Below are 16,516 nucleotides of genomic sequence, written 5' to 3' on the forward strand. Positions count from 1 at the left end.
CTGTATGGTGGATCTAATGCGGGAAAGGCAGCAAGACCACAGACTGCCGGTGCAGCCCCTATATAACCGCCCTCCCTCCTCCCCAAGTTCCCATAGCCTCCTCACCCAGACACCCAAGAACAAAGGGCGGGGGGAGACTACAGGGACCCACACAGTCAACCCCAGAGGATTGCACAAGCAGCAGAAAGCTGGCATATCCTAAATTTTGATTTGGTTTCTGGACTTGTCCTTCCCTCCTCCTCCACCCCTCTAACCCAATACCCCCCCTCCATCCCCCATCTAGCTTCTGATTTCTCTCAATGTTTTGTGCAACAAATAATAATGAACGATTTTTAAACAATTGTGACTTTATTTCCTTTCATATATATAGGGGGCGGATAACTTTAAGAGAAACAAACACAACTGGCACACCGTACCCTGGCCAGTCATGAAACTGGCTTTCAAAGCTTCTCTGATGTGCAGCGCGCCCTGCTGCGCTCTTCTAATCGCCCTGTTGTCTGGCTGTGCGAAACTGGCCGCCAGGCGAGTTGCCTCAACCCCCCATCCTGCCATACATGTCTCCCCCTTACTCTCACAGATATTGTGGAGCACACAACAAGCAGCAATTACAATTGGAATATTGGTTGTGCTGAGATCTAACTGAGTCAGTAAACTGCGCCAGTGCGCTTTCAAATGTCCAAAAGCACGTTCTACCACCATTCTGCACTTGCTTAGCCTATAGTTGAACTGCTCCTTACTACTGTCCTGGGTGCCTGTGTACGGCTTCATGAGCCATGGCATTAAGGGGTAGACTGGGTCCCCGAGGATAACTATAGGCATTTCAACATCCCCAACAGTAATTTTCTGGTCTGGGAAATAAGTCCCTTCCTGCAGCTGTTCAAACAGACCAGAGTTCCTGAAGACACGAGCGTCATGCACCTTTCCCGGCTATCCCATGTTGATGTCAATGAAACATCCCTTGTGATCCACCAGTGCTTGCAGCACCATGGAAAAGTACCCCTTGCAATTTATGTACTGGCCACCCCGGTGTTCCGGGGTCAAGATAGGAATATGCGTTCCGTCTATTGCCCCGCCGCAGTTAGGGAACCCCAGCGCATTAAAGCCATCCACTATGACCTGCACATTTCCCAAAGTCACTACCCTTGATAGCAGCTGGTCAATGATTGTGTTGGCTACTTGCAGCACAGCAGCCTCCACAGTAGATTTGCCCACTTCAAATTGTTTCCCGACTGACCGGTAGCTGTCGGGCATTGCAAGCTTCCACAGGGCTATGGCCACTCGCTTCTCAACTGTGAGGGCTGCTCTCATTTTGGTGTCTTTGCACTTCAGGGCAGGGGACAGCAAGTCACAAAGTTCCATGAAAGTGGCCCTACGCATACAAAAGTTTCTCAGCCACTGGAAATCATGCCATACCTGCAACACCATGCGGTCCCACCAGTCTGTGCTTGTTTCCTGGGCCCAGAATCGGTATTCCATGGCATGAACCTGGCCCAACACCACCATGATCTCCCTATCACCACATGCCATGCTTCTAGGAACGTCTGTGTCCATGTCCTCATCACTATCTTAATCACGCTGTTGTTGCTTCCTCACCCAGTTTTGCAGGTATTGCACATACTGCTGGATAATGGGCGAGGTATTTACAATGGTCAAAACTGCAGCAGAGATCTGAGCGGGCTCCATGGCTATGGTGCCTGCATGGGTAATCGTGGAAAAAGGGTGCGAAACATAGGAGAGCAGAGTGGCAGCGGAAGAGGTGCTATTCAGTCCATGATATCCAAAAAAAGGCAGGAAATGGTTGTGTTCTGTAGCTTTCACGGAGGCAGGAACCCAGGACAGACAACATGGAGAAGCTCAGTAGCGCGGCAAGAGTGGGAGAGCAGAGTTGGTGGCAGAAGCTGTGCTGCTCGGTTCACGGTGGCCGAGCAGAGTTGGCGGTGGAAGCGTTCGATGCGGAAGAGAAAGGGTAGGTACTAGAGATTACGTAGGAAGATGAGAGGAAATGTGAGGTGGATTCATAGTAGCAGGAGAGCAGCGGTGCACCATCTGCTGAAAGCAGTATGGCGTCTGCATGCCAAAAAGCCACGAAACGATTGTCTGCCGTAGCTTTCATGAAGGGAGGAGCAACTGACGACACACACCCAGAAACACCTGCGAAAATGTTTTTGCCCCATTATGCAGTGGGAGCTTAACCCAGAATTCCAATGGGCGGTGGGAACTGCGGGGTAGCTACCCACAGTGCACCGCTCCAACATTCAATGCTAGCCTCGGTACTGTGGATGCACTCCGCCAAATTCACGTGCTTTAGTGGGGACACAGAAGACCAAATGTATAAAATCACTTCCGAAAATTCGAATCGAATAATTTCGAAATAATTTCGTACTGTAGATGTACCCTAAGCATACTGCCTACACGGTGCTCCCAACTCCTGCTGGCAGGGGTAGCGATCATAGAATCATAGAACTGGAAGGGACCTCAAGAGGTCAGCTAGTCCAGTCCCCTGCACTCAAGGCAGGACTAAGTATTATATAAACCATCCCTGACAGGTGTTTGTCCAACGTGCTCTTAAAAATCCCCAATGATGGAGATTCCACAACCTTCCTAGGCAATTTATTCCAGTGTTTAACCACTCTGACAGTTAGGAAGTTTTTCCTAATGTTCAACATAAAACCTCCCTTGCTGCAGTTTAAGCCCATTGCTTCTTGTCCTATCCTCAGAGGTTCAGAACAACAATTTTTCTCCCTCCTCCTTTTATGTACTTGAAAACTGTTATCATGTTCCCTCTCAGTCTTCTCTTCTCCAAACTAAACAAACCCAATTTTTTCAATCTTCCCTCATAGGTCATGTTTTCTAGACCTTTAATCATTTTTGTTGCTCTTCTCTGGACTTTCTCCAATTTGTCCACATCTTTCCTGAAATGTGGCACCCAGAACTGGACACAGTACTCCAGCTGAGGTCTAATCAGCGCGGATTAGAACATTAGAATTAATTCTCGTGTCTTGCTTACAATACTCCTGCTAATACATCCCAGAATGATGTTTGCTTTTTTTGCAACAGCGTTACACTGTTGACTCATATTTAGCTTGTGATCCACTATGACCCCCCAGACCCTTTCCACAGTACTCCTTTCTAGGTAGTTATTTCCCATTTTGTATGTGTGCAACTGATTGTTCCTTCCTAAGTGGAGTACTTTGCGTTTGTCCTTATTGAATTTATCCTATTTACTTCAGACCATTTCTCCAGTTTTTCCAGATCATTTTGAATTTTAATCCTATCCTCCAAAGCACTTGCAACCCCTCCCAGTTTGGTATCATCCACAAACTTTATACGTGTACTCTCTATGCTATTATCCAAATCATTGATGAAGATATTGAACAGAACTAGACCTAGAACCGATCCCTGTGGAACCCCACTCATTATGCCCTTCCAGCATGACTGTGAACCACTGATAATACTCTCTGGGAATGGTTTTTCAACCAGTTATGCACCCACCTTATTGTAGTGCCATCAAGGTTGTATTTCCCTAGTTTGTTTATGAGAAGGTCATGCGAGACAGTATCAAAAGCCTTACTAAAGTCAAGATATACCACATCTACTGCTTCCTCCCTATCCACAAGGCTTGTTACAATGTCAAAGAAAGCTATCAGGTTGGTTTGTTGCGATTTGTTCTTGACAAATCCATGCTGACTGTTACTTATCACCTCATTGTCTTCTAGGTATTTGCAAATTGATTTCTTAATTATTTGCTCCATTATCTTTCTGGGTCTGTAATTCCCCGGGTTGTCCTTATTTCCCTTTTTATAGATGGGCACTATATTTGCCCTTTTCCAGTCTTCTGGAATGTTTCCTCTCTTCCATGACTTTTCAAAGATAATCGCTAATGGCTCAGATATCTCTTCAGTCAGCTCCTTGAGTATTATAGGATGCATTTCATCAGGCCCTGGTGATTTGAAGACATCCAACTTGTCTAAGTAATTTTTGACTTGTTCTTTCCCTATTTTAAACTCTGATCCTACCTCATTTTCACTGGCATTCACTATGTTAGACTTCTAATTGCGACCAACCTTCTTGGTGAAAACCGAAACAAAGAAGTCATTAAGCACCTCTGCCATTTCCACATTTTCTGTTATTGTCTTTCCCCATCATTGAGTAACAGGCCTACTTTGTCCTTAGTCTTCCTCTTGCTTCTAATGTATTTGTAGAATGTTTCCTTGTTACCCTTTATGTCCCTAGCTAGTTTGATCTCATTTTGTGCCTTGGTCTTTCTAATTTTGTCCCTATATACTTGTGTAGGGACAAAATTAGAATTGAACTTTGAACTCTGATTCCATATATGACAAAGCACCACTAATAGATTGTCTCTGCCTCCGTTTTTTTTTAATCATACTAGCTTTATTGCTGTGCTCATTCCAGTAAGCGTTTTACCTATGCAACCTGTGCACGTAACGTGACAGCAAAATGGGTATGCTCCTCACTTCACTCTGAAAATACCTAGTCTGTCTCTTGTACATTTGGAAATATTGGTGATCTGTGAACACTGCTTATGACTGGCTAAGAATTGCACATATCCTGTTATTTGTTACCCTGTCTCCTGCACTCCACATCTCTCCCATTTGATTGTCTCATCCAGGTGCATATCTTTTAGATTGTCAGGACAGGAACTGACATTCTCTGTATGTCTGTACAGTGTCCAAGAAAATGAGGCCTCAACTTTCTTGGCTTCTTGGTGCTACTGCAATATAAATTTTAAATAAATAAATAAATAAGGAGATTTTTTTTTTCTATAACTCTCAAATTTGGATCACAAGAAAAATAATTTTGAAATTCTGTTAGTGACTTTGAGTTAGTTAATTTCTGTGCTTACACTACATGAAATTTTTTATTAAAAGCACAAAGATAGATACCTTGGAAAGGTTTGAGTTTCAGAATATACTAGAGCTGTGTGTCTGTCATGAAAGATTAAATCACTGTAAAATTTTAAATTTGCCTTTGGAAAATTCAGAACTTCAATGAGCAATTAAGTTTTAATTAAACAAATTCCTTTTGTGATAATAAAGTAAGTGGCAGTGAAAAGCTTGATTTGGTGTTTTATGACAATATATTCTGATTTCTGACATGTGCAGTGATTTAAGTGAAGTCCATATATCAGCAAATCATCCAAATCAAACGAATCTCCTATCAACAGAAAATAGAAAATACTAGAGAAAATCCATGTTCTGATATACCACATATACATTCATTCTGTTAAAAGGTAATACAGCAAGTAAAAATTTAGAGGATTTGTTGGGAAAAAGCCTTCTAAAATTATAAAATTAGCAATTAGTGATTAATGTCTTCACACTGAATATTATTGGCACTTTTACTATTCACCTCTTCTCAATACATTTTAAATGTATCAAATTATCTATCTAGACCTTATAGTGTGCTCATCACCATAGCACCTGAGTACCTAAATTAGATCTTTTTTTTTTGGTTAACACAAAACTAGCAAAATAGAAATAGACAAACCCTCTGTTTTTGTTTTGAATTTTACTTTGGTTTACTGCTTCAAAATTACAAAGTGTGATCAGTGTGCTGTCACAGGCCAAATACTGAAAAACAAGAACATGGGGAAATGTAAGAAGAAGAAAGAGGAAAGGTAAATCAATATATATGGAAAAGAAGACTACTGAACATAAATTACATCAAATATCTTTAGTACAAAAAAAATGCTTCTTTTCTGAATTACAACAATCTTCCTGCTTCTTAGATTTAAACAATTTCCTTAATTAGACACTAGATAGCTGCAGCTGAGACACCTACATAAATGGCTTGATTCAGCTTGGTTGGTGCAGGCAGAGGCAAATAAAATCCTTGAGCCAGAGAGGGGGAAGGTGGGAGCCAGCGCGTCACAGATCAGGTATATAATTGTTTTTATTTTGTATTTTAGCACAGAGCATGAGTCTAGAGCTATAAAAGTTATACAGCTGCAGGCCTGATCCAGAGACCATGGAACTCAGTGAAACTCTTTCCATTGATTACAATGGGTCTGGTTATAAAGAGTGTCCAGGCCCCAAAGAGTTCACAGATAGGCTTAGACGATTATCTCTGGTAAGGCAAGCGGTATTTGCATTGCCACCTTCCTTTAGGCATTATGCTGGGGATGGCAACTTTAAATTGTGACACAGGAGTTCGGCCAGCAGTTTCTGCTCCAAGGATGACAATGTCATCTCCTGGCTACCCTGACTTCTCCCCAGTCAGTGTCACCCACTTTAGAGGCTGTGCTGGCTGGCTGCAGGCCACCCTAATGAAGGGGCGGGGATTTGTAGTTGCCTTGCCATGCCAGAAACCCCTTTCAGGTGAACTTGCCACTGCTGAGGTCCCTGCAAAACCAAACAGAATCCAGGGTGAAAGCTAGTCCTGAGAGCATGTACATTCATTCTGTACTTCACCATAAATAGATTTTTCCAGCTATCTGAGGAGTGCCATCTTGTGGAAATTTCTATTGATCCATATAAGAGTTGTTTGTTTCTAGGCTATAGGGTAATTGGGTATTTAAACAATAGTTAAACCAGTAAAGTCTATTCCATACTGCACCTGACATACACACATGATGATTTTCCATCCTGATTAACCAATTAAAATAAAATACTAAATCTGTATTTTTTTAAAAAAAGATAATGCTTCTAGATGTAATATAACAAATTTCATGACAGTAGGAATAATTATTTTATAATTAAACTAATTGATTCATTGTGATTTTAAAAATATGTATTTTGGACAGAAAATATTTTAACAACTCTGTCTAGTTGATGCTACATAGCAGGTGAAAATCCTGTCCTTATTGAAGTAAATGGAAAAACTCCCCCATTGACTTCCATAGGTCAGAATTTCACCCAGCATGTTAAAGGAAGGTTGTTAGATCTTGGTCATCCTTTCTGAGTAATGCTGATTCCTTAGGTGGATGACTACCAAAAGTGCTTCACTTTCCCAGCTGCTGTCATAGAATAGCCACCATCAGGTACGGAACAGACAGAACAAACTTGATATGTTGTTAATAATAATTATTACTGGAAGCTTAAACCTTGGCCAAACCTTTTAAGGCTCTTCCTTTGATTAATCTTCCATGGTCTTAAAATAATGTAAAACCCACAAGGTTTTTCCTTAGAGGCCTTTAGAACAAAAATATCAACATTTAGTAGCTATATTCCAATACTTTCATCTTAGCACCTGCTTCCTTGCCACTCCCCATTTGCCTCTGTCTTTCTACTCAAAATAGTCTTAAAAGACATTTCTGAAGACCAAGCCACCAAGAATAGAAAATGTACTTTAAAAAAACAAACAAAATGCACAGCCTGGAGTTTGTGGTCCTTCCCTCTGTGTATCATCTGTGTTTGAACTATATGCTCTTTTAGGGCCCAATCCTGCATCCCCCATTCATTCTAGTAGTCCATACTATCTGGGCAAATAGTGTAGAAAAAGCACTTGGAAACATTAGTTGCTATAAACATTACGAATTAGCATTGACTATGGTCAAAGTAAAAATATGAGAGAACTGTCATAGAAAGGGAGATGCCTGATGTGGTGCAAGTGGGTGACAGGAAGGTGAACATAAGAGCAAAAGGCCTCTCTGAAAAAATGCCATCTATGCCTCTTAACCAGCAGCAGCAAATGAAATGTACAAGAGTTTCAGTAACTTTGCTGCTGTTAGCTGTGCTTCTATTTCTGTTCCCATAGAAACAGGTGGTGAATTGCCACAAACAGGATAAGAGGATTGCAAGTAATACTGCATAATATATATATATATATATATCTACATATATAAATGAAGCTTTTGGGTTTAGTTCCCACTTCCAAATGTTTGCATTTAGCTCAAATGCAAATGTTTGGAAGAGCTCCTCTCCTCCTATGGGCCAAAAGCTACTGTCAAATCCCCTCTTAAAATTCATTTATGTCATGAATCTTTCCCATACTGAATATACACAGAGAGTGTTTCTACTTATTCTTGTGCTTAAACTGTAACGTGCCTGCCTGAGTTAGACTGTAAGCAATCCAGGCAGGAACCCAGTCCTTTCTGTTATTTATTATTTGTATTACTATTGCACCTAATAGCTCTAATCAGGGACCAGGACCCCTTGTGCTAGGGGTTGTACTGGTCCCTGCCCCAAAGAGCTTACAATTTAAATATAAGATATGAGACGACAAATGGTGACAGACAGACAGGGGGGTACAAGGAAACAATGAGACAATCTTGATCAGCATGATATGCTGGTTTCAGAGTAACAGCCGTGTTAGTCTGTATTCGCAAAAAGAAAAGGAGGACTTGTGGCACCTTAGAGACTAACCAATTTATTTGAGCATGAGCTTTCGTGAGCTACAGCTCACTTCATCGGATGCATACCGTGGAAACTGCAGCAGACATTATATACACACAGAGATCATGATATGCTGCAATCTCAGATCACCAGCAGCCTAACCATTGTCAAGTTTTTTGTAGGTATCACAGTAAAGGAGAGTTTTAAGGAGAGGTGTGAAGGAAGATAAGGAGGTAGCTTTGTGGATGTTTATGGGGAATGCCTCCCAAGTGTGAGGGGGCAGCCTGGGAGAAAGCATGAAGGTGCCTGTTTGAAAAGGTAACAACAGGACAATAGACACTGACATGGGCTGATCAGAGGTGGGAGCTGACCTTTCAGTAGTGAATGAGAGATGATTTTTTCAAACCCTAGTACTTTTATTGACTTTTAGACAAAGGGGAAAAAGAAAGAATAACATGCCAGTGTGGAACAGAGGCAACACATACAGAAATTGAGCATAAATCACACATGGCACAAACACGAGTGATTAACTGGTTTAAAAAAGTGGTAGCCGTGTTAGTTTGCATCAGCACAAACAACGAGGAGTCCAGGACTCCTCGTTGTTTTTGGTTTAACAAAGAAACTTGTCTCCAGTATAATGTCAGATCCATATGAAATGTTATTCTACAATGACCCACTAGTGATATTCTAAAGACTTTCAGGGTGTGCTACAATCTTACAGTAATTTTATTTAAATGGGGGAGGGAAAGACATTCCATTGCAGAATAGGCCACAGTCTCTCCACAGATTATTTGGGGACAGGGGTGGGAGGGATCGGAAGCCCAGCAAGTAGAGGGGTACTGAGATGTAATACAGTTCCTGAATGAGGTGTATATTAAAATATGAGGATTTTGGTTCTCTTCTCCAGAGGCTTCAGGGGAACAGAAATGGCTGGCTTTAAGGATCTTAATGTTAATTTTCAATAAGTCTTGAAGCACCAGGAAAGATCCAGAAGACTGGAAGAAAACCAATATTGTGCCAATTTTTTTAAAAAGGGTGCATGGGATGACCCAAGTGATTATAATTCTGTCAGCCTGACATTGATCCCGGGCAAGATAATGGAGTGGCTGTTACAGGATTTGATTAATAACAGATTAAAGGAGGTAATGCAAATCAACATGAGTTTATGGAAAATAGATCCCATCTAAATAGATATCTTTTTTGATGAGATTACAAATTTGGTTGTAAAGTAATAGGGCTGATGTTCTGTAAGACATTTGAAGTGGTCCAACATGACATTTTGATTAAAAAAGTAGAACAATATAAAATGAACATGGCACACATTAAATGGATTAAAAACTGACTAAGTGATTGGTCTCAAAATGTAATTGTAAGCAGGGAATCATCCACTAGTGGGTATGTTTCTAGTGGGGTTCCACAGGGACTGGTTTTTGGCCCTACACTAGTAAATATTTTTATTAATGAGCTGGAAGAAAACATAAAATTATCACTGATAAAGTTTGCAGATGCCACAAAAATTGGAGTGGTAAATAATGAAGAGGACAGATCACTGATCTGGATCACTTAGTAAACTGGGCGCAAGCAAACAATATGTGTTTTAATATGGCTAAATGTAAATGAATGCCCCTAGGAACAAAGAATGTAGGCCATCGTTACAAGGTGGTGGAGTCTATCCTGGGAAGCAGTGACTTCTGAAAAAGATTTCAGGGTCATGATGGATAATCAGCTGAACATGAGGTCCCAATGTGATGCTGTGGCCAGAAGAGCTAATACAATCCTTGGGTGCATAAACAAGGGAATCTTGAGTCAGAGCAGAGAGGTTATTTTTCCTCTGTATTTAGCACTTGTGCTACCGCTACTGCAATACTTGTCCAGTTCTGGTGCCCACAATTCAAGAAGGATGTTGATAAACTGGAGAGGATTCAGGGAAAAGCCACAAGAATGCTTAAAGGATTAGAAAACATGTTTTACAGTGATGGACTCAAAGAGCTCAATCTATTTAGCTTAACAAAGAGGTTAAGGGGTGACTTTATTATAGTCTATGAGTATCTGCACGGGGAACAAATATTTAAGAATGGGTTTTTCAGTCTAGTAGAAAAATATATAACATGATCCAATGGCTGGAAGCTGAAGCTAGACAAATGTGGACTGGAAACAAGGCATACATTTTTGACGGTGAGGGTGGTTAACCATTGGAACATTTTACCAAGAGTCCTGGTGAATTCTCCATCACTGACAACTTTTAAATCAGGATTGGATTTTTGACTAAAAGATATGGTCTAGGAATTATTTTGGGGAAGGTCTATTGCCTGTGTTATACAGGAGGTCAGACACAATGATCACAGTGATCCCTTCTAATCTTGGAATCCATGACTCTATGAATCTTGTCTAGCAAAGCTTTCACAGAATTATGCCTCAGAAGATAAAGGGGCAGTTCCTCAGCTGATGTAAATTATCATAACTCCGTTGATTTAAGTGGAGCTATGACAGTTTGCACTGGCTGAGGATCTGCCCAAAAGTATTTTGCACCACAGATGGAGTTTTGCTGGGAGTAATATGGCTGTCATACTTCTGCCTCTTGTTGATCCCATCTAAGAGATACACAATCTTTCCACCAAAGGAAAATGTCATCTTATGTCATTGACTATTGAGAAGGGTTCAAATAGTTTTTCTTTATCCATTGTCACCACTTTGAAGATAAAACATTTGCGGAATAGTGAATAAATTCCAAATCTGTTTTTTATTCATTTTCAAACTAGCACGAGATCAAGTTCATATGACAATAGTAATACCTAGCTTTTACCATTAAAGATCTCAAAGCACTTCACAAAGTTAAATGTTCTTATTCACATTTTACAGATGGGGAAACTATGTAATAGAGATGTTAAGTGATTTGCCCCATGTCACACAGCAAATAAATGGCAGAGCGGGGGATAGATGACAGATATTCAGTCCCCCAGTCCCATGCCATGTCCACTACAATAACTCCATCCTGTAAATTTTCTTAAATGTAATAAAAAAATAACAGATAATATATTTTGAGTTATTCATTCTAAATCTTTAAAACAAAGAGAATATAATCATTTTATTTCATAGGATTTTGAACTAAACAATGAGATGAAAATGAATGTTCTAAATTTGCTGGAAGAAGTTTTGAGAGATCCAGACCTTCTACCACAAGAAAGAAAAGCCACAGCAAACATACTGAGGTAAAGATGTTTAAATGAATTTAATTTAATTGTAAACCATATTATGAAAAACAAAGAAATCAGTAGCTTGTTATAACACAGTGTCTTTATTTTTGAAAGATCACAAAGTGCTTAACAATTGAAATACAAACCATATACAGGGATAACTTTATATCTACCAGTGAAATGCAGCCACCTCTGGGATGAAATGTGGCAATTGTTTAACAGTGTATAGCAACGTTGCACAGGAATCAAAGAATATTTTAACAAGTAGAAACTGCAAGGAGATTGAGGAGAATTTATGTGTGCATAATGTAATTATCCAATCTGGTGAAAAGTATTGTGTGATTTTTGTTAATGACAACAAGCAGTCCGGACATGAGATTTACAATTCATCCAGAAACGTACACCTCCAGCAGCACATAACAAACACCATGCAGGGCATAGGTTCAGTATTCATTTAAAGAGGAGGGTGCTACCTACTGTAAATCAACACCATTTCTTAAAGTATCTAGATGTTCCTTTGAGATCTTCCATTCAAATGTGAGCAGGTCAACCTGCTTAGCTTGTGAGACTGACAGCCTAATGTGATACGAAAGATTAAATAAAAGAGATATTACTTATACTTTATGGTGTGCTGATAGCCATGACTAAAGTACTTGAGTGGATTATAGGAGTAAATGATTGGTTAACTAATTGCCATAAAATAAAAGGCAAAAGAGTTTCTGCAGAGCTAGAGCTATTTAGGGATAAAATTGAGTGAAATTACAAAGCTAGAATGTATTGTAATGTCAAGGGAAAGACAACTGGCTTTTCATATATATGAATGTGTGTAATTTCAATCAATCAGTGCGGTGGGAATGATATACATTTTATAAGAAAGTGGCTGATAGCTATGTACATTTTGTTAAATTAGTAAGGAAGAATTAAGAGTAGAAAATTGGAGAAAGAAGATATGAAAAACAGAACAATCAAGGACATGCCTCAGGAGCTTCTTAGAGTTCTTGAAAATATACTGCCAGAAAGTCAATAGAGGTACAATAAATATTTGCCTGAATTCTCTGAGAACATAGGACAAATTTCCACGTCAGATATTTATGTGAAAAGGAACAAGTCAGAAAATGAGCGGGAAGTTGACTTAGTGGATAAAAACTGATTGAAGGGCAAAAATAGGATCTTAAATAGGCCTTTTAAGATGAGAATTTGTTACTGCATGTTAGTAAGGCCTCAGTTCATTTTTTCATATAAATAAAAAAAAAAACCCTAGTATAATATATTGTATAAGTAACATGTAGTGTTACTGAAAATAAGAATTGCACAGGTGTTAATTATTCTTGCTTAGATGAAGCTTAAGCAAGAAGGATGTAACCGATTGTAGTACAATAGGTTTTAATAATGCATCTATAAGCAAAGAATACAAAGGATACCAAGATGCTGGGAAAGAGATCTGAAGTTCCTTTGAAATCCTTAAAGATCTCAGCCAAATATAGGCCTGAGGGAGAATAGAATGAAATGCTATTGACAAAGAGATGGGATAAACTTGTACATTGAAGACACAGACATCTATCAAGTTAATACATAAAACATTAGTTGTTCCTTTCAAAAGGTACAATAGCAAAGGCTAAGTTGAAACTGTTTGTGAGTGAATTCCTCCCTTTCCAAAGCTGTTCTATTGCTCCTTTAGATTGCATTTATTTACCTATGTGCCTTTTTATGATGTTCATTAATGCAGTTTCTGTCTGAGCACCTCACATCAATTAATGAATAAAGCTAGTCAAAAAACTTTATTAAACATTTTTAATGAAAAATATTTTTTGTCCATAATGAATGTTTAAGAAAAGTTTTTGTTTTGCTAAACATGTTCCAGTTTTCCAACAACAAAAATTGAAAACCCAAAAATTTTAGTTTTCAAAAACTGAAATATTTTTGGCATTTTTAACAGGAAAAAAGGGGGCAGGAGAGAGAAAAACGGAGAGAAAGGGATAGCAGGACCAAAAACCAAAATATTTTGTGGAATGAAAATTTTATTGAAAAATTCCACAAAAAATTTGAACAAAACAAAAATTCTTCATTTTATTCATTTTTTGTAGACAATATAGAGCATTTATTGACCATCTCTATTAATTAATTTATCGTCAAAGCAGCCTCCTGAGCTAGGAAAGTATTATCACTCCCATTTTACAAGTGGGGAACCAAAACATAGATTAAATAATTTACATAGGGAGCCTGTCACATACCCAGGAAGAGATTCAGATTTCCTGAGTCCCAGTCCACTGCCATAACTGCAGAGCCAGCATCCCTCTCCTTTCTGGGCCTGTAGTCCACCTTTACCCGGTCCTATCAGACCTTTCAAACAGTCAGCCTGGTCACACCTTTGATGGAAGAGTTTCAAGTAATGTTGAAGGTTAAGTATATGTCATTATTCCCTCTGGGAGAATAATGTACTATGACCCAGTGTGACTTCAGAGGATACTGTGTGCTGTGCATTCTTTCAAATGAGGTGTGAAATCAAGGTCCTGAGTAATAGGGGTTATTAAAATCCTGTGTTACTTTTCACAAGGATAGTAGGGGTACTAACGCTACTTGTCCTGGCCAATTCTTACACTGGGTGTTTACATATACCTAATTACATTCCTCCAATAGTTTTAATATAATAAGATGTTCTTAGTTTCCTCTAAAAAACAGTTGTATTGTGTTGCTGTTCTGTGTTATTGAATAATTGCTGAACAGTTCATTCTATAGGTGACTTTATTTCATCTGCAGCTGAAATTATTCCTGTCTACAGCCTAAATATGTGTTTATTATATATGCATAGTACTTTAAGAACTTTAAGGATGCAAACTGTTGCATAAATGTAAGATTATCATGTTCATAATTTAAATGGGTGTTCCATTGCAATCAGTAGAATGTCAGGATGCACGTAAAAGGTGCTGTCACCTAAAATGTAGCAGTCCCATAAGCTCTTGTATTGCACAAGCTTTGTAATGTGTTCAGCTACAAAGGAGATGTGTATTTGCTAGACTTACATGGTGGATTTTGGTAACAGTCAACTGCTTAAGAGAAAGTCGCTCCTCAAGATTTTATATTTCTGAGTAGCCTTAGCAATCCCATGAAACAGAGTATCAGAGCAGTTCTGATTTTACTCAAAAATCATTCAGCAAGGATAAAACATGTCCTACATCTTAACTCAGAGGGATGAAGTCTCCTAATTCACCTGAAGAAAATGGGTTTCTAGTTCTCAGGAGCAGTTTCTAAGACTCAAAAAAAGTACTGCAGTTACATCCAGAGTAGCATTCTATCAAATGCTATGTAGTAACTGAGAAGAGAAAATAAAAGTTGACTATCTAATCAGAGATGTTTCCTTTTCTGAAGACTTGTGTTTGCCTGGCTGTTGTCATCTGCTAATGAAACAAGGATGATCATTCTATCACTCATCCACAAGCCTAGATTTGTAAGTTTCCAGTTTCCAGCCCTAAAGTGTTCACGTGCAAAAGTTCAAGTGCTCTGCTCCTGACTGTAAGATTCTGGGTATGCACTTTTTTTTTGGACCTACTTCTATTCTGCACGGGCAAGAACATGTGAGTTTGAGTATTGTCAGAATAGCACCTGACTCTTGAGAAGTAACCTGTGCAATGAACCAAAGCCCAGAACCCTCTGAAAAGCTCTGACAGGGGGAGTTGCAATGACTTTTCTTTGAGCTTTGAACGTTCCATGTGACGTCATCTACGGAGCTGTGTCCCCACCTTCAGCTGCTACAGTAGCAAGATGGAGCTCCCTCTGGTTCTTCAACTTGTCATCTTGTTGGTTGAATCAGAGTTGGAACTGGTTCCAGGCCTTTCTTCGTAAGCTCGACCTTGGGATGCCCTGAAATCAATAATCAAGAAATCAGTAGTGTCATGTCATGAGGGTTTGGATGGTCTGATAGAGTGAAGAGAGCCTCTGACTGAGTACTGCCACAATTTTCATTTGGATCAAGAAACCAACAGAAGAAAAAGAGGAGATGGCACCATCATTTCCTGGATTCCCATTCTGCCTCTCAGAAATACAGAGGGAAGGGCCAAGTAGGCACCAAAGTTCCAATTGTCTTAGTGCTGACAGATAGATTCAAGTGGTCCCTGTGCTAACAATTACATTATTGCTTGTGCTGTGAAGGAAGGACTAGTGCTGTGTAAGGGTTTCTCTTCCCTGGTGTCTTGAGATCACTGTTCCGCACTGGTGCCATTCCTGATTCCATGCCTCATTCCGGCAGCAGTTCAAGGAGAAGATTCTTTGCACTCCTCCCCCCATCTGAAGGAGTGGTCTTTCTGTTCTTAGTCTCCGAAGACTACAACTCTTGTGGCAGTGACAACTGAGGTTAAGGTTCTTGTAACCAAGATAATTGGTGAGTTTCAGGCTTTAATAGCTGACCGTCCTCAGTTGCATCAGGATAAGGTGGTATTGTGTCCTTATTCTAAATTCATCCCTGTAGTGATCACTGATTTTCATCTGAATCAGACTACTCATTTATGTGTTTTCTACCATTCACTACCAGAGGAGGTTAGGTTACATTTTTGGATGCTTAAGAGGGTACTTAGCTACTACTGTCATAAAACAAAACTATTTCTTTAGTCCCCTTAACTGTTCATAACTTAAAGTGGCAGGATTAGGAAAGAGACAATATTTGCTGAAGTTGATTAAATCTTTTACAGAAAAATACTCTGAGTACTAAAGGTGCCAGAACATGATCAGCTAAGTGTAAAACAGCTGCCAGGGCCTGTTCCATTGCAGAAATATGTAGAGCTTCTACAGGGTAGTCCATCTCTTGGTGTAGCATTACTCTCTTGACCTGGCCTCAGTTTGGGAGAGCAGTTCTGCAATCATTGTCCAGTTCATCTCCTCCCCATATCCATGTTTTTAGAGAGTTGTTACTGCGTGTCATTCTCCCAAATGTAGGGTTCTAACCTGACAATACCTGCAAGAGGAAGAGAAATTACTTGCATGTAAATCATGTTCTTTGAGTATAATAAATTATAAGATTCCCTTCTCCCTACCCTC

The 16,516-nt window shown here is 39.5% G+C and overlaps 1 protein-coding gene across 1 annotated transcript in view; it reads left to right on the plus strand.

Moving 5' to 3' along the window:
* Positions 1-16,516, plus strand: part of RASGRF2 (Ras protein specific guanine nucleotide releasing factor 2) — a 215,597-nt gene that overhangs the window by 182,071 nt on the left and 17,010 nt on the right. Inside the window, exon 19 of the mRNA XM_073344380.2 lies at positions 11,391-11,503. Within this exon, the coding sequence (XP_073200481.1) occupies positions 11,391-11,503 (113 nt within the window). The remainder of the gene's footprint in view (positions 1-11,390; positions 11,504-16,516) is intronic.

This window comes from Lepidochelys kempii, chromosome 5, assembly GCF_965140285.1.
Source record: "Lepidochelys kempii isolate rLepKem1 chromosome 5, rLepKem1.hap1, whole genome shotgun sequence".
Lineage (NCBI taxonomy): Eukaryota > Metazoa > Chordata > Testudines > Cheloniidae > Lepidochelys > Lepidochelys kempii.